The sequence below is a fragment of the Sapajus apella genome, unplaced genomic scaffold, assembly GCF_009761245.1.
Source record: "Sapajus apella isolate SASKATOON/1434 unplaced genomic scaffold, GSC_monkey_1.0 scaffold33, whole genome shotgun sequence".
Classification (NCBI taxonomy): Eukaryota; Metazoa; Chordata; class Mammalia; order Primates; family Cebidae; genus Sapajus; species Sapajus apella.
The window spans coordinates 11,117,252-11,136,038 of record NW_022436973.1 but is presented as its reverse complement, the minus strand read 5'-3'; the positions used below and the strand labels follow the sequence as shown (position 1 = coordinate 11,136,038).

The 18,787-nt window shown below is 44.3% G+C and overlaps 1 protein-coding gene across 5 annotated transcripts in view; it reads left to right on the top strand.

Annotated features, from left to right (window-relative positions):
* The first annotated feature begins 11,338 nt into the window (after window positions 1-11,338).
* The window catches only part of TM9SF4 (transmembrane 9 superfamily member 4), a 53,867-nt gene continuing 46,418 nt past the window's right edge, over window positions 11,339-18,787 (top strand). For 2 of the 5 annotated variants that reach the window (XM_032295279.1, XM_032295281.1), the window contains exon 1: window positions 11,339-11,582. In XM_032295279.1, coding sequence (XP_032151170.1) covers window positions 11,517-11,582 — 66 coding nt within the window. In that variant the 5' untranslated portion in view covers window positions 11,339-11,516. Of the gene's footprint in view, window positions 11,859-18,787 lie in introns of all 5 variants that reach the window. The other 3 variants (XM_032295284.1, XM_032295282.1, XM_032295285.1) reach the window with 3 other exon arrangements.

The following is an 18,787-nucleotide window of genomic DNA, read 5'->3' as shown; positions in this document are numbered from 1 at the left end:
CAAAGGTTGGTTTTCCTGTCCTTCCAATTCCTGAATATCTATGTGCCTTCTTGCTGTATGACAAGTCAGAAAGTGTGAAGGACTCTCCCGGGGACCAGAAGTACAAAGGCAAGTGGGGTTCAGACTGGGTGCAGTGGCTCTGACTTGTAACACTAGTGCTTTGGGAGACCGAGCTGCTCGGGAGTGCTTGAGCCCAGGAGGTCGAGGCCGCAGTAAGTTCTGATCGTGCCACTGCACTCCAGCCTGAGTGATAGAGTGAGACCCTGTTTCAAAAACAAAAGAAAGAAAGAGAGAAAGGAGAGAAAATTGGGGTTCAATGTGTGAAATTTTCTAACTGCCCTAAAATAGTTGCTGGCTGGTATTAGTTTCCTCTTGCTCCTGTAACAAATTACCACACATTTGGTAGCTTAAGACAACACAAACGTATAACCTTACTGGGCTGGGCACAATGGCTAATGCCTGTAATCCCAGCACTTTGGGAGACTGAGGCAGGTGGATCACTTGAGGTCAGGAGTTCGAGACCAGCCTGGCCAACATATTGAAACCCAGTCTTTACTAAAAATACAAAAATTAGCCAGGCATGACGGTAGGTGCCTGTAATCTCAGCTACTAGGGAGGCTGAGGCATGAGAATTGCTTGAACCCAGGAGGTGGAGGTTGCAGTGAGCCGAGATTGTGCCACTGCACTCCAGCCTGGGTGACAGAGCAAGACTCTGTCTCAATAGATAAATGAATGAATGAATGGATGAATGGATGGATGGATGGATGAATGTGTAATCTTACTGCTCCAGAAGTCAGAGGGACTGAATGGGTTGGCAGGGCTGCATTTCATTTGGAGCCTCTAGGGCAGAATTTGTTTCCTTGCCTTTCCCAGCTTCTAGAGGCTGCTCCCATTCCTTCACTCATCAGTCCGTTTCATTCATTCCTCCAAACTTTGCTTTCGTCCTCATATCTTCTCTGACTCTGAGTCTTCTTCCCCTCTTTAATTTGTAAGAACCCCTTGGATCTACCTGGATAATTCTGAATAATCTTTTCATCTCAGGATTCCTAATCAGCTTTGCAAAGCCCCTTTTGACATGCAAGGTGACATTTTCACAGGCTCTGAGGGTCAGGACGTGAACATCTTTCAGTAGAGGGAGCATTGCTCTGCCTTCTCCACTGGTCTCCAGATGCTGGATGGGTTTTGCCTCCAAGGAGCTGGGTCTTCCAGGATGGCTTCTCATGATCTGGGATCCTGACTTTCCTGTTAGGCCACATTGCTACAAGAGCTGGTCAGTTTCCAGCTCCCCAGGGCTGGGGACATCCCCCAGACCTAACATTTCCCATGGCCAAGCAGCCATCATACTTGCTGAGATGGTATTTACTGTTGCAGGAATCCTGGTCCGGAGATACGGCTGCTGAGAAGTGTTTAGTATCCTACGAGGGAAGCTCTCAGTGGAAGGGTGGGAGCCCTGTGTAGGAAACAGAGAAGACGAAGTGCTAGGGGCTTCTTGAATATTGCCTCAGCTGAAAGTCCCTGGCAGCTAGTTTTTTTATACAGAAGGACAAAAGGAAGTGGACAATGAGGGAAAAGCAAACAATGCCTTTCTATATTATTGCATCCCCTGAAGGTTCTATATCACATCACCCTCCAGGGTCCCATGGAATCCTACATGAACTTGATTCTGTACCCCTGAGTAGTGTGGGGTTCTGACCTTAGGAACTGAATATAAGAACAGTGGAAAATAAATCTAGCAGTGTTTCAACTTACCTAGTTGCTCATTTAATTACTTTCTTGCTTTCTAGTTTGTGTCTTGGGCACCTGAAAGCAGAGCCCAGGGTCTTATGATAGAAATTTGCCCTTATGATATGTGATAATAACCCAATGGGAGGAGCACACTTCCCTGCTCCGTCAGTGTTGAACTTGACCATGATACTTGCTTTAGCCAATGGGATGTTAGCAGATGTGATGCAAGCAGAGGCTTGAGATGTGCTTGTGGGGCTGGGCTTGCCTTCCAGCCTTTTGCCCTGAAAAGAACATGGTCCAAGGAAGATGAGTGACAGATGGAGCAGACCTAGATGAACCTGCAGGCCTGAGCCCAGCCTAGATCAACTGAACTCCATCTGAGCTGTGGACATGTGAGAGAGAAATAGATGCTTATTATGACAAGCCTTTGCATTCCGAGGTTGTTTTGTTTCATAGAAGTATGATAGCCACAGCGACTAAGGCATGATATCAGGAGCTGGAATCTATTGCTTATGGACAAGGTCAAGGGATCAATTCCTGCCCTCCTGCTCTTTCAATTTATACTGCCCACACCAACACTGATTTGTCTCTCTGGTCACCAAAAAGCTAAAAACATAGGGATAGATACAACACCAAAACCATGATCCACAAAAGAAAAAAAAAGATAAATTGTACTTCTTTAAAATTAAAAACTCTGCTCTGCAAAAGACACTATTAAGAAAATAAAAACATGGCCGAGCATGGTGGCTCACGCCTGTAATTCCAGGACTTTGGGAGGTCAGGGCAGGTGGATCACTTGAGCCCAGGAGTTTGAGACCAGCCTGGCCAACATGGCAAAATCCTGTCTTAACTAAAAATACAAAAATTAGCTGGGTGTGGTGGCAGGTGCCTGTAATCCCAGCTACTCAGGAGGCTGAGGCAGGAGAATCGCTTGAACCTCCGCAGGAGAATTGCTTGAACCCAGGAGGTGGAGGTTGCAGTGAGGCAAGATCACACCATTGTACTCCAGCCTGGGCAACAAGATGGAATCCAGAAAGAAAGAGAGAAAGAAAGAGGGAAAGAGAGAAAGAAAGAGAGAGAAGGAAAGAGGGAAAGAGAGAAAGAGAGAGAGGGAGGCAGGGAGGGAGGAAGAAGGACAGAGAAAAGAAAAAACATGAGTCCAAAGCATGGAGAAAATATTTGCAAAAGGTATACCTGATGAAGGACTGGTATCCACAATATATGAAGAACTTTTAAAACCCAACAATAAAAGAAAAACTTAATTTAAAAAATATGAAAGATCTAAGCAGACACCTTACCAAGGAAGACATACGGATAGCAAATAAGCATGTGAAACGATGCTCCATGTCATATGTTATTAGGCAAATGCAAATAAAATAATAAGACACCACTCCACAACTGCTAAAATGGCTAAGATTCAAAACACTGATGACACCAAATGCTGACGAGGATGTGGAGAAACAGGAACTCTCATTCTTTGCTGGTGGGAATGCACAATGGTACAGCCACTTTGGAAGGTATTTGGAAGGTATTTACCAAACTGAGCATATACTACCACACAATCCAGCAATCATGCTCCCATGTGAGTTGAAAACTGATGTCTACACACACACACACACACACACACACAAGCACATGGATATTTATAGCAGCTTTATTCATAAACGCCAAAACTTGGAAACAATCAAGCTGTCCTTCAGTAGGTGAATGGATAAACAAATTTCAGTATATTCATATAACGGGATATTATTCAGCACTAAGAAAATAATCCCAGCACTTCGGGAGGCTAAGGTGGGAGGACTGTTTGAGCCCAGAAGTTTGAGACTAGCCTGGGCAACAAGTGGAACCCCCATCTCTACATAGAGTTTAAAATGTATGCGGTGGCATGCAACTGTGGTCCCAGCTCTACACAGAATGCTGAAGCAGGAGGATCGCTTGAGCCCAGGAGATTGAGACTGCAATGAGCCATGACTGTGCCACTGCACTCCAGCCTGGGCAAGAGAGTGAGATTAAATAAATAATTTTGTCTGGGCACAGTGGCTCATGCCTGTAATCCCAACACTCTGGGAGGCCAAGGCAGGTGGATCACTTGAACCCAGGAATTTGAAACCAGCCTAGGCAACATGGTGAAACCCCATCTCTACAAAAAATGCAAATATTGGCCAGGCATGGTGGTGGGTGCCTGCAGTCCTAGCTACTCAGGAGACCGAGGTAGGAGGATCGCCCGAGCCCAGGAGGTCTAGGCGGCAGTGAGCCGTGATTGTGCCACTGCACTCCAGCCTGGGTGACAGAATGACACCCTGTCTCAAAATAAATAAATAAATAGCCAAGCACAGTGGCTCACACTTACAATCCCAGCACTTTGGGAGGCTGAGAAGGGTGGATCACTTGAGGCAGGAGTTTGATACCGGCCTTACAGCGAAACCCTATTTCTACTAATAATACAAAAAAATCAGCTGGGCTTCATGGCAAACACCCGTAGTCCCAGCTACTTCTTGAGGCATGATAATCACTTGAACCTGGGAGGCAGAGGTTGTAGTCAGCCGAGATTGCTCTACTGCATTCCAGCCTGGGCGACAGAGTGAAACTCTGTCTCAAAAGGAACATTTAAAAATAGGCCGGACGCCGGGCGCAGTGGCTCACACCTGTAATCCTAGTACTTTGCGAGGCCAAGGTGGGCAGATCACGAGGTCAGGAGTTCAAGACCAGCCTGGCCAACATGGTGAAACCCTGTCTCAACAACAACAAAAAAAGCCGGGCACAGTGGCTCACACCTGTAATCCCAGCACTTTGGGAGGCCAAGGTGGGCCTATCACCTGAGGTCAGGAGTTCGAAACCAGCTTGGCCAACATGGCGAAACCCTGTCTCTATTAAAAATACAATACTGGGTGCAGTGGTGGGTGCCTGTAATTTCAGCTGCTCGGGAGGCTGAGACAGGAGAATCACTTGAACCCAGGAGGCAGAGGTTGCGGTGAGCCAAGATTGTGCCATTGCACTGCAGCCTGGTTGACAGAGTGAGACTCCATCTCAAAAATAAATTAATTAATTAATTAATGTTTTTTTAAAAGTGTTGTCAAACCATAAAAAGACATGCAGGAAGCTTAAATATAGATTGCTAAGAAAAAATCCAATCTGAAAAGGCTTCATACTGTACGATTCCAACTATATGACATTCTGGAAAAGCAAAACTATGGAGGCAGCAACAAAGTGGATGGTTACCAGGGGTTTGGTGTGGGAAGGGAGGGAGAGATGAATAGGTGGAACACAGGGTTTTTAGGGCCTTGAAACTATTCTATATGAAACTGTGATGGCATATACACATCACTATACATCTGCCCAAACTCACAGAGTTGCAACATGAGAAATGATCCCATATGTATGGTGTGGACGTTAGTTAATAATGTATCAACACCGGATCATTGATTGTAACAATTGTATCACACTAACACAGGATGTTAATAATAGGGGAAATTGGAGGCAAGCTGAAGGGGTATATGAGAACTCTGTGCTTACTAATCATTTTTCTGTATACCTAAAACTGCTTTTAAAATTTTGTCGGCTGGGCACAGTGCCTCACACCTGTAATCCCTGTATTTTGGGAGGTTGAGGTGGGAGTGTCACTTGAGCCCAGGAGTACCAGACTGTAACGTGCTATGAGCACACTACTGCACTCCAGCCTAGGCAAGAGTGAGACTCTGTCTCTACGGGGTAAAAAAGTCTATTAATTAGTGCACTGTGATCACGCCACTGCACCCCAGCCTAGGCAAGAGTGAGATTCTGTCTCCAGGGAAAAAAAAGTTTATTAATTAAACAAACGAAAACAGGGGGATGAATTTTGTGTCACCAATTCTGCATGCTGTCTTCCCCTGGAAGGTGATGAAAGAAGGCAAGGGTAACATGCTCCTTTCTAAGGCACCAATGACTTGTTTCAGTCTAGCCACTAGTTGTGGCTTGAGTTTAAATATATATAAAGCATTTGCTTCATTCTCCCCCTATAATATGGAAGAAAGCTACTGCCTTATTCCCCTAATTGGACCCTTGATTTGATCATGTATCTGTCCCCCCTCACATTATATTCTGACCGTAAGACTGTATTAATTTGCACTCTATTTGTATCCCTTCCTTTTTTTTGAGACAGAATTTCTCTCTTGTCCCCAAGGCTGGAGTGCAGTGGCACAATCTCAGCTCACTGCAACCTCCGCCTCCTAGGTTCAAGCGATTCTCCTGCCTCGGTCTCCCAAGTAGCTGGGATTACAGGTGCCCACCACCACGCCCAGATAATTTTTGTATTTTTAATAGAGACAGGTTTTTGCCATGTTGGCCAGGCTGGTCTCAAACTCCTGACCTCAGGCAATCCACCTGCCTTGGCCTCCCACAGTGCTGGGATTACAGGCATGAACAGCCATGCTCGGCCCATCCTTTCCACTGTAGGGGCTGGCAATGACTGCTAGTTGTCCCCATAGCCTTGCTCCCCCTTCTTCTTCCTCCCCCACCGCCGCCCCCCAAATCTCACGAGAGCTCCTCCTTCTTCTAGAGAAACAGAATTTTTATCAGGAACACATGACCACCCAGAATGAAGGCTACACTCTACCTCCCCCTTGCAGCAAAGTGTGACTAAGTTCTGATCAATTGTAGGTGGAAAGTGGAAGTATGGTGTAGCAGCTTCCAGGGAACTTTTGTTTTTTGTTTTTGTTTGTTTTTGTTTGTTTGTTTTGGGACAGGGTCTCACTCTGTTGCCCAGGCTGGAGTGCAGTGGTGCAATCGTGGCTCAGTGTAGCCTCGAACTCCCAGGCTCCAGTGGATTCTCCTGCCTCAGCCTCCTGAGTAGCTGGGACCACAGGTGCATGCTTGACTAGTTTTTAAATTTTTTGTAGAGACAGTGTCTCACCATGTTGGCCAGCTCGTCTCAAACTCCCAGGTTCAAGCGATCCTCCCACCTTGGCCCCACAAAGTGCTGGGATTACAGGCATGAACCTCCGCACCTGGTCCAGGGACCTTTCTTAAAAGATAAGTGGTATAGGATCTTTGCCCCTTCAGATAGACAGATAGATGATAGATAGACAGATAGATAGATAGATAGATAGATAGATAGATAGATGATAGACAGATAGATAGAGGTTAGATATAGATATATGTATAGTTATATTAGCCAGGTGTGGTGGTGTGTGATATAGTATACATGTGTGTATTAAGGGGGTTACCTGCAGTTCCATGTAGTGTCTATTATTTTTTATCTCTTCCCCTATCTTGCTGCCTAGAATGTACATGTGAAGGCTGGAGCTATAGCTGCCATCTTGGACACTGAAGAAGATAAACTCTAAAGATGACAAAGCTGGATGAAACCTGGATCCCTGGGGACATTTTACAGCACAACCACCATATCGACCTGGACAATCTTCCTCTAGACTCTCACCTCCAAGGGTGCCGCACGCACTGCCAGTGCCCCGCTCGTATCTCTTAGAGTGGGCTGGACTTTTCAGGGGCCATTATCCTGCATCACTGTTTCTGAGGATTTTTTTCCCTAAAACTGCAAAAAAGCCCCAGCTGCCAGTGTTCCCAGAAGGCTGAAAGTGCCAAGGAATTAACACCCTCTGGGAACAGAACTCAACAAAAGACTTTTGGGAGTTGGTGTATAAATAGCCTTGCTCCCTTGCCCCCGGGTGGGGTAACTCTAAGTTGTGTGGCTTGCATCATTTCCCAGAGCTTCTCCAAGGGATTAAGCTTCAGTTGCCCACAGTGCTAACTTGCTTGACAACGTACCCTTTCCCAGTATAGTGCCAACATGAATGTGGGTTGATAGTTTTGGTTATATTCATGAATAAGGTGAAAGTGAAATAAAGAAGCCATACATCAGAACTTGACCTAGTCAAAGATATGAGCAAATCCTTTGTTCAACAGGGAGTTTCAAATAAAGTCACATTTTTGTGCTAGTCACAATGTAACAGCTATAGACACCGCACACTGTTAAATTTAATCTGAAATATTAGCATTTTTCTCCATCACTTTAAGTCTAGACCAGGGTTTGGCACACTATGGCAAACTACACTTCATTGGAACACAGCCATGTCTATTATTTACGTAGCATTTGTGGATGCTTTTGCACTAAGATGGCAGAGTTGAGTAGTTGTAACACAACCATATGGTTGGCAAAGCCCCAAATATTTGCTAATCTGGCCCTTTACAGAAAAAAAAAGTTGCTAGCAAAACAAAAATTCAAGCCCTGATTGGTAGCACTTCCTGATTTTTGTCATGTAAACATTCCCACCATAGCCAGTTTCAAGCTACCAACCAGAGCTGCATGGTGACTTTCATGGGCACTTTTGCCTTTGTGGAACTTTTCCTCCAGAACATACACACTTTTTATATTTATAAATAGAAATAATATATAGTTATAAATATATATTTATATTAAATATAAATTATAGTTTACAGCTATAATTTGTAACAGTGTGCAGTGTCTATAGTGTTACACTGTGACTAGCACAAAAACTATAGATATTACAGCATCCTCTGAGGTGAAAGTCTAGAGGAAGACTGTCCAGTTCTATAGGGCACTGCATGGAACTGCAGTGTTTCCATATCTTGGCAATGATGAAGAATGCTGCAGTAAACTTGGGGGCGCAGACATTGATATCATTCCCTTTTGGATACACTCAGAAGTGGGATTGCTGCATCACATGGTAGTTCTATTTTTCATTTTAATCTTGATGAACATCCACACTGTTTTCTGTAGTGACCGTAACAATTTACACTCTACCAACAGCACACAAGAGTCCCCTTTCTCCACATCCTTGTCGATACTTGCTGTTATGTTTCTTTTTGATAGTAACAGTTCTAAGAGATGTGACATGATTTCTCATTGTGATTTCAATTTACACTTCCCTGATGATTAAGGATGTTGAGCACCTTTCCATTTACCTGTTGGCCATTTGTCTATCTTCTGAGAAATGCCTATTTAGATCTCTTGCCTGTTTTTAAACCTAGTTATTTGGGATTTTTTTGCTATTGAGTTGTTTGAGCTCCTTATATATTTTGGATATTAGCCACCTATCAGATTGTATTTGATTGGTAAATATTTTCTTCAGTTCTGGCGTTCGCCTTTTTACTCTGTTGTTTCTTTTGCTGTGCAGAGCTTTTTAGTTTGATGCAATCCCACCTGTGTATTTTGGCTTTTGTTTCTTGTGCTTTTGGTGTCATATCCAAAAAAAAAAACATTGCCCAGGCCAATGTCAGGTTTTCTGTATGTCTTCCAGTAGCTTTACAGCTTCTGGCCTTGTAAGTCTTCAAACCATTTTGAATTGATTTTTGTATATGATGTGAGATAAAAGTCCAATTTCATTCTTTTGCATGTGGATATCTGGCTTGGGGGATAATGAAAATGTTTTGGAGATGGATGATGATAATGATTGACAACATTGTGAATGTAGTTGCTGTCACTAAATTGTGCACTTAAGAACCATTAAAATAGTCAATATGTTGTTATCCATATTTTACAACAACGAAGAAAATTTAGGCCGGGTTCAGTGGCTCACATCTGTAATCCCAGCACCTTGGGAAGCCGAGGTGGGCAGATCACTTGAGGTCAGTAATTCTAGACCAACCTGGGCAACATGGCAAAACCCCACCTCTACTAAAAATACAAAAACTTAGCCAGGATTGGTGGTGTGTACCTGTAATCCATGCTACTCAGGAGGCTGAGGCAAGAGATTCATTTGAAGCTGGGAGTCAGAGGTTGCAGTGAGCTGAGATCATGCCACTGCACTGTAGCCTGGGCAACAGAGTGAGACTCCATCTAAAAAAAAAAAAAAGTAAGAAAACAAAAAAGAAACTTGCCCATGTATGGAGCTAGTGGTGGAGATGGGCTCTGAACCCAGGCAGTCTAGTTCTAGGATTCTGGCTTATGTCACCAAAAGAGATTGGGATATGAAAGTCCTTTATGGAAAAATACAAAGCATGAGAAGAAAAAAAATGGAAATACTAACATAATAGACCATTTATGGAGCTTTGCTCCTTACCAGTTTTCCTTCTTCAGGCTAGAAATGGTGGGAAACACCCAGGATTGAAGCTCCAGGAAAACTGGTTTCAAGTCTGGAATCTAGTCTTAAAATCTGTGAGACTGCAGCAAATCAATCCTAGTCTCTCAAGCTTCTTTCTCCTTGGGGTTAACAGCCAAACTGCCAATCTTCAGGATGATTGTGCAGGCCACAAGAGTAAATAGGTGTGTGTTTCAATAATCTATTACTGAAATGACCTATAATAAACCACCCCAATCTACAACAGCTGGGCTCAGCCAGGCAGTTATTTTGGTCCACATGGTGTTCATGAGGTTATTCACGTAGCTGCATTCAGCTAGTAGCTCCGTGGGGACTGGAATGTCCAAGATGCCTTCAATCACATATTATAGTGCTCAGCTGGAGTTTCTAGAATGTCTTGAGGAGTTGGTTGGGCCTTTCTCTCTCTCCAGGTACCTTTCCAGTGGAGTAGCTATACTTCTTTATACCCAAGAAGGTAGAATCAGACGTTTTCAATCCTCTTAAGGCCTAGACTCAGTACTTGCAAAATCACTTGTAGCACATCTTATTGGTCAAAGGAACTGACATGACCAGCCAGATTCAACAGGAGGTAAAATAGGGTCTATCTCTTGAGGAGAGAAACCATATGCTCATCATGCAAGGATAGACAGAACTAGATGGCAGCTATCTTTGCAGAAAATCCACCACAGTGGTGCCCATTGGTGGGGAATCACAGTTCAACTGCCTCTTGCTCCCTAGAATTAGATAAAAAGAGTCTTAAACTGTTTTAGCATAATGCTAAGTGCTGCAGCACACCCCAAATGCTCAGTAAATGCTGATGATTATTATTAATCATTATTATTCTAAAATCATGTTTTAATAGCTTTTTGAAACAGTCTAAGATAGCACTGGTACTCTATTCAGTTTAAAGTGTTATACATGGACCAAATGAACTTCGAGTTCATTTTCTAATCTTAATACCATGATTCTTTGAGTCTCTTTACAGATTTGGGAACTGAGGCTTAGGAAGATTACGTGACTTGTCTCGAGTCACACACTAAGCTAGTGCATGACATCCACATTCAAAGATTTCTCCCCCCACTGAATATGCTACTTTTCATTCATTCATTAAAAAAATTATGTATTGGGCATCTACCATAAGCCAAAGGAGTATACTTAAGTATATACTGACAATTATTTATCGAATACATCCTATGTAATATTGTGTCACTGAATCCTCATCACAAGCCTATGATGAAGGTATAAAATCCCCCTCCCATTTTACAGATGGGAACGAGGCAGAACGAGCTTCAAAAAAAAAAAAAAAAAAAAAAAAAACAGGGTCTACCTTCATAGGTATTACAGTTTACTAGAGAGGATATGGGCTAGTCAAACAAAAAATTAACTATATAATTACAAATTATTCTTGGAGTCGGACTGCTCTCGGAGCCCGAGTGCCCACCCTTTCCCTCAAATCAAGGTCTCAGGTAACCCTGGCAATGGGTCGTCCTGCCAGTAGCAAAGATGGCACCGAGAGCACGAGCGCATTTTCACACACCCCTATTACCCACAATGCAGCCGGGGTAGGGGAGGCTCAGTTTCTGCCAGGAGCTAATATGGCATCCACAGTTACACCTTTCTGTTTTTTCACCTAATCAGCGACCTGACTTTCCCAGACCAGACTGCCGAGCAGGAGCTAAGACTCCTTTTCCCCTCCGCCGACTGCCACTACAGGAACGGTTGAAGCCAGGCGACCACCTTGCAGAGTTAAATTCCGTAATGAGCAGCACCACTTCCGCTGACGTCATCACGGCGACACGTGGATCCAAGATGGCGACGGCGATGGTGAGTGAAGGAGACTCCGGGAGCGGGAGCTGGAGCGGGGCCGTCCGGGGTATCCCAGTCTTCCAGCACCCCATGCCTGGCCCTGAGCCACCTCCGGGACCCCTGACTCAGGCCTGAGGGTTACCTCTGACTGGGCTTGTCTCCCCTGAAATCCATCTCCCCGGCCTTGCACCTGCAGTCAGGCTTGTCAGGGCCCGAGTTTAAGGCGCCGTTTCGGAGGGAGACCTCGGCTGCTGCCTTCGCCAGTTCCCATTCTGCTTTTGGTCTCCGCCCACTGTGAGCCCCATTTTCCAGTTTTCACCTCCCAGCCCTGACCCCTCTGAAGAGCACCCCTTATTCTCATTCTTGCTCTTCCCCGTCACTTCCAGACCCTGCTCTCCCCACCTCCCCACCATCCTAACCGGTCCGCAGATGTGACCTCTCCTCTGACCACCCTCCCAGCTCAAACCCTGCCTCACATCCTTTTCAGAGTCCTGTCTTCACTTACACTCATAGCTGTCCCCATCGCGCACCCCTGTTGACTGCTGCTACCCCAGAGCATGCCTTCATCTATCCCACACCCATCTTTCATCCCTAGACGCTTCCCTACCCATCCTGTCTTCTCAGTCAACTCCCTGCTTCTCTCCTAGGTACCTTTTACCCTATTGGTTCTCAAACTTTACTGTGCATAAGAATCTCGGGGTGTATAGGGGGAGGCGTGTTAAAAATGCAGTTTCCTGAGCAGCCCCACTCCCAAAGATTCTAATTCCATAGGGCTAGGTGATGCCCAAGAATCTGCCCTTTTATAAGCACTCTAGTGATTATGGTGGAGGTGGTCTGTGATCTACGTTTTGAAAAACACCGATAGCCTCACCTCACTGCTCCCCTTCTCATTCACCAACATGGCCACACAGCTCGTTAGGGATGAAGGCTCATTATGATGAAGCTATATGTTAGGATGAAGTCTATGTGTGGATGAGGGTGGAGGTAAAAGAGCCATGCTTGGAAGTTGGGTCAGAGCTTGCTGGCTCCTGGTGCAGAACCCTGGAAGTAAATCTTTGAAGGACTGGCCCTTCTTCCGAAAGTTTAGTTCAAATTCTGCTTGTCAAGATACCAGAGCTAAAATTGGAGTCACTTAGTCCAGAATGTTTTCCTGGATCTTCCTGTATACTGACTGCTTCCTCAGCAGATAATTTCATCCTGGGAGTGAATGACAAGGAAGACAAAGAGAAAAGGAAATAATTTTACTTTAGCAAAGGAAGATCCTGGCTTAAATAATTCGATGTTGGTTTTCTCCAAACGGGTATATTATCGACTTGTAGTTTTCCCTCCTTCTCTTAGCTGACTGAAAACTTATCTTTTGTTGAATGAGGGATTCCTTATTTAGAACTTCAGAGGGCAGGTAAAAAGATTTTAGGGACTTATCTGGTTTCTGTGGTCTCGGACCAGTCTGAACCACGAATGGGGCAAATCCTAACAGTAGTATGTTGAAACCTATATGTATGTATATTCCAGTACCACATTCAGAACAAAGATGGTATAAGAACGTAACAGGAAATCACACCCTCTCTTGCTATAAGGAAAACATTGAATAAAGTGGTATTTACAGCAGCACTGTAAATCCCTGCCTTGTTCAGAGATTTTTTAAGAGATTATAAGCTAGCAATACATATATGTGGCACACATCCATTTAGTCAACAAATATTGGAGTACCTGTTTTGTGCCAAGAACTGGGGGTGTAGTTGTGAATTAGAGGGTCAAGGTCCCTACACTTGTGGAGCCTTTCTGATTTGAGGAGACAGGCAGTGAACAAGTAAGTACGTGAACAAAATAATGTCACTGGTAAATGCTGTGAAGACAGCAAAATGAAGTGATAGTGATTAGGGGTGACTGGTGACTACTTTGGATTGAGTGGTCAGAAAGAAGTCTTCTCAGAGGAGGTGACTTGAGTTGAAACGTAATTAACAAGAAGGAACCAGCCAGGCAAAGAATGTTCGAAGCAACGGAAATGGCAAGTGTAAGGGACCGAGGTGGGAGGGAGCTTGGTGTTTTTGAGGAACACACAGAAGGCTGGAGGGGCTGAAGCATGGTGAGGGTTGGGCTAAGAGAGAATGATACAGAGATAAAACTGGAGGGAAGCAAGAGTACCTATTTTGAGAAGCATGCCTGGAATCGGGATGGTCTGCAGTCTACATTGTGTTGTCCATGGATTGCATTTTGAATTAGACTGTTGTATTAGACTGCTTCCCCTTCCTATCCCCTTCAGGACAGTACTTGAAGGGAGCCAGCTTGTTCTCAGTTGGCACAGAGGCTGTGGAAAGGAGTTTGGATTTTTAGTCTGAGCACAGCGGAAAGGACAGTGATTTTGCCCAGCACGGTAACTCACACATGTAATCCCAGCACTCTGGGAGACCAAAGTGGGCAGGTCACTTGAGCTCAGGAGTTTGAGACCAGCCTGGGCAAAATGACAAAACCCTATCTTTACAAAAAAATACAAAAAGAAAAAATTAGCTGGGCTTGGTGGTGTCCACCTGTAGTATTAGCTACCTGGGAAGCCAAGGTGGGAGGATCACTTGAACCTGGGAGATTGATACCAAGGATATAGTGAGACCTGATCACAGTGCTGCACTCCAGCCTTGGCAACAGAGCGAGACGCTGTCTTGAGAAACAACAGGCCGGGAGCAGTGGCTCACACCTGTAATCTCAGCACTGTAGGAGGCCGAAGCAGGCGGATCACTCAAGGCTGGGAGTTCAACACCAGCCTGGCCAAAATGACGAAACCCTGTCTCTACTAAAAATATAAAATTAGCCGGGTGTGGTGGCACACATCTGTAATCCTAGCTATTCGGGAGGCTGAGGCACAAGAATCACTGGAACCCGGGAGGCAGAGGGTACAGTGAGCCAAGATCGTGCCACTGCACTCCAGCCTGGGCGACAGAGTGAGACCGTGTCTCAAGAGAAAAACCAAAACAAAACAATAAAAACACCAACAACAAAACCCTGAAAGTACAATGATTTAGTGTTTGTTGTGCCACTTGGGAGTGTTGTACTGAAAACAGTAACTGATTTAAAGTAACTCCGTTACTGAGTATGTAGCATACGCAGTGACCCACAGAGGTCAGTTTTTAAAGGGTGCATATGGAGAAACTTCACCTCTGGTGCAATAGTGAAAAGATGTGAAAGCAAATTTATTACACGGGTATGTGAGTAAGGGGCAAAGTGGAGTCACAGACTTGAATTTGGTTGTGTCAGCACGTCATTACACGGAAGTCAGAATAGTCCCCACACCCTCATACACACCCTCATTTCATAACCATGGTGGGGGGGTGCGGTCGATATACTTCATAGTGTATGGGTTTCTGAGGTGAGTCATACAGCCAAAGAGGAACTGAACTAGTGGATTCAGGGGCCGTGGGAACAACTGGGCTTTTGGTTTGTCCTTTGTTTTGAAAGTTAGGGTTGTGGGTGCAAATTTCAAGTGGCATGTGAGCTTTTTCCTTTCTCTCTTTCCTTGGTGGATGGCTCTTCTTCCCCAAGGGTTGGGCTGCCATTTCCCAGAACAATGTTAGTATAGTGGGTGTTTCCTGAACCTGCAGGGCAAGACTTAGAAGACAGCTGGTGTAAACTGAAGTTCTCTTCGATTTTCCTGTCTTCTTCCATCCTTAGATTTAGAGTACTCTGTGAAGTTACAGGATACAAAGTTGATCTAGCTAGGTCTGAATTTAGAGGCGGGCTCATGTCTCACTCTTTATGGAAAATGGTTCTTGGGAATATTATTTCATTGGAACTTGGGAAATGTCCATTGAGTACATTTCTAGATGTCGCAGGAGTCTGGAAACTTCAGTTTGGAGAATAAAACTCTGTACTTCTCTTACATCATTGATTCCTACTGTTTTGGTTTTTATTATAATCTTTTTTATGGCTATAATTCATATGCCATAAAATTTGCCCTTTTCAAGTATACAATTGAGTGGGTTTCAGTGTATTCACAGGTTGTGCATACGCTAAATGTGATGGTTGTCACCACTGTGTAATTCGGAACATTTCATCACCCCAAAAGGAGAGCCACTCCCTACTCTTCCCTCCCTGCAGCCCTAGGCAACTACTAATTTACCTTCTGTCCCTATGGATTTGCCTATTCTGGACATTTCGTATAAAGAGAATTCTATAATATGTGATCTTTTGTGTCTGGCTTCTTAGCATAATGTTTTCAAAGTTGTCCATGTTGTATCATGTATCAGTAGTATCGCATCCCTTTTTATGGCTGAATATTCCCTTGTGTGGATGTACCACAGCTTGTTTATCCATTCATCAGTTGATGGACAGTGAGATTGCTTTCATTTAATTCTGCTGTGAACATTCAGGTGTCAGTTCTTGTGTGAACATATGTTTTCAGTTTCCTTCAGTATATAGGAGTGTAATTGCTGTGTCAGTTCACACTGCTTTGAAGCTACTTGGGTTTGATCCAGTACAGAAACAGAGGAACGGAATGAATGACATCAAGTTTCCTTTGTGCTAATGGAGGCAATGTTAGTAGTACCTTGAGCCCCAGTCAAAGGCACAGAAACTGGTTTTGTTGTTTGTTATTATTACAGTACTTGAGACAGGGTCTCACTCTGCCATCCAGGCTGGAGTGCAGTGGTGTGATCATAGTTCACTGCAGCTTCTACTTCCCGGGCTCAGGTAATCATCCTGCCTTAGCCTTCTGAGTAGCTGGGACTACAGGCAAGCACCACATCCAGCTAATTTTTTTTATTTTATTTTTCCTAGAGATGGGGTTTCGCTATGTTGCTCAGGCTGGTCTTGAACTCCTGGCCTCAAGCAGTCATCCCATCTTGACCTCCCAAAGTGCTGGGATTACAGGCATGAATCACCATGCCCAGCCAAAGCTGTTTTTAACAGTGGAATATGGTGCTAATCAAGTTGGATGGTAGAGTCCTGGAACAGAAGGCCAGAGGCCTGAACTCTGCCATCAGTCTTGTATGCAGGAAGGTGCTGTCTCCTCTGGACCCCATGTGCAGGTAGACATCAGCTGATTGAAGAAGGAACAGTGGAGCAGGAGTCAGCAGCCTGGGCTTAGTCCCAGCACTGCCACTCAGGCATTGTGTGGCTTGGGGCAAATTACTTTGGCTTTGTTAGTCTGCCTTCCACCTATGTCATATATGAAATTCAGGTTTGGACTTGATGATTTCTAAATTTCAAGTTGAAATTTTTGTAGTTTAGAATACTTGCATTTAAGGTGAGTTTTGCTAATGTGCCTATAAAATCAGACTTATTTTGTTTTTTCCATGTTGATGGTCCCTGTGATCTCTCCAAGCTGTTGTGTTGGTTATATCGTCTGTCTCATCGCTCAGGTTTCCCACATGGCTCGTGTTCTGCACGAGCTACTGTGTCCTTGAAGCTGAGGTACTGACATCAGGCCTTGGTTAAATGTGCTTCTCTGAGGGGGTCGCTTTAAAGGAATGCCCTTCATCCCCCTCAGGAAGTACAGAGGAGGTCGGGATCACATTAATATTGCCTCTTGGTTTCTATTTTACAACTTGGACAAACGTCTCCCTTTGATCTTGGCATTAATGAAGCAGGTCACAGAATGTTGGAGAAGGTTAAGTTTTGATCTCTGGGGACTGACAAGAAGGTGGGAAGGACCCAGGATGAGCAGGGCCATCTGGCCACAAATGAATAATAGGAGCCACCTACCACCTCCAAGTCTGCTTTGATCCCTGAACCATTTGCTGACACTGGAGTTTTCCAAATGGGGCACGGATAGGGATACCCAGGACTTCTCAGCTCCATCTCATTCCTCTTCATTGCTTCCTTCTCTCCCTTCCTAACATGGTTTCTCACCTATGCCTGTTGCATTAAACCGACAGACCTCCCAGGTTTTGAAATCCTGATCTTATGCTTGGTCTGAGAATCTGGGCTAGACTCCCAGCTCTGACACTGTGATTACTTTTGTGACTTTGGACTGGTTATATGATTTAGGAAAAACTGTTTGCCCTTTTAAGCCTCAATTACCCTATGTTAAAATTTTTTATTGTGGTAAAATATACATAACAAAATCTACCACTTTAAGCATTTTCATGTGTGTGGTTCAGTGGCATTAAGGACATTCCCACGGATGGTGCAGCTGTTAGCGCCATTTGTCTCCAGAACTTTTTCATAGTCTCAATTTTTAAACAAGGATGATACTTTCCTCAAGGGATTGTTGTGATGATTAAATGAAGTATGAGATGAAAGTGTCTAGCACAGAGAGGGCGCTCTGTAGCTTTACTCCAAGGTTTGAAGTCCTCCCGAAGTGAGCTATCTAAGCCTGCTGCTGGGGCTAGCGGAGTTCTTTTATAAATACCCCAGGTGGGGACAGAAGAGCAGTCCATTTCTTCACTTTCTGGCCTCAAGCTTGAAGTCCGGTTGCCTTTTGCTTTTTGAGGGTGGTTATTAGTTTCACCTGGACTTCCGCAACCTGCTGTGCTTTTTTTCCCCACTCCCAAATTCCAGCTTTGAGTTTTCCATATGTCTCTGCTCAACAGCTACGTGTCTATGGGCTCTGAAATAAAGGCTACATTTTCAGTTTCCTGTGGCTAATTCGCTTTTTGTTTTGTTTTGGGTTTTTTCTTTTTTTTCCTTGCTCTGTGAGTTCCTTGGTTCCATGGCCCTGCTTGTTAAGTAGTCTCTAGCTGTCATTAGTCTTCATTCACATGCGGCTGGATTCTTGTTAAACTTTAACTGATTGGGTAATTGATTTCAGTTAACTGTTGGCAAACTCTGCCCAAAGGCTGGCTGGCTCCCTTTTTTCTTTTTTCTTTTCTTTTCTCTTTCTTTCTTTTTCTTTCTTTCTTTTCTTTCTTTCTTTTCTTTCTTTCCTTCCTTCTTTCTTTCTTTCTTCTTTCTTTCTTTTTCTTTCTCTCTCTCTCTCTCTCTCTTTTTTTTTTTTTTGCTTAATCTGAGGGAACAGTTATTGACATGGTCTTAAAATGGTGACTGTTGCCAGGTGCAGTGGCTCACACCTATAATTCCAACACTTTGGGATGCTGAGGTGGGCAGGTCACTTGAGGTCAGAAGTTCAAGACCAGCCTGGACAACATGGCGAAACCCCATCTCTACAAAATATACAAAAAAAAAAATTGCTGGGTGTGGTGGCAGGCACCTATCATCCCAGCTACTCAGGAGGCTGAGGCAAGAGAATCACTTGAACCCAGGAGGTGGAGGTTGCAGTGAGCTGAGATCCC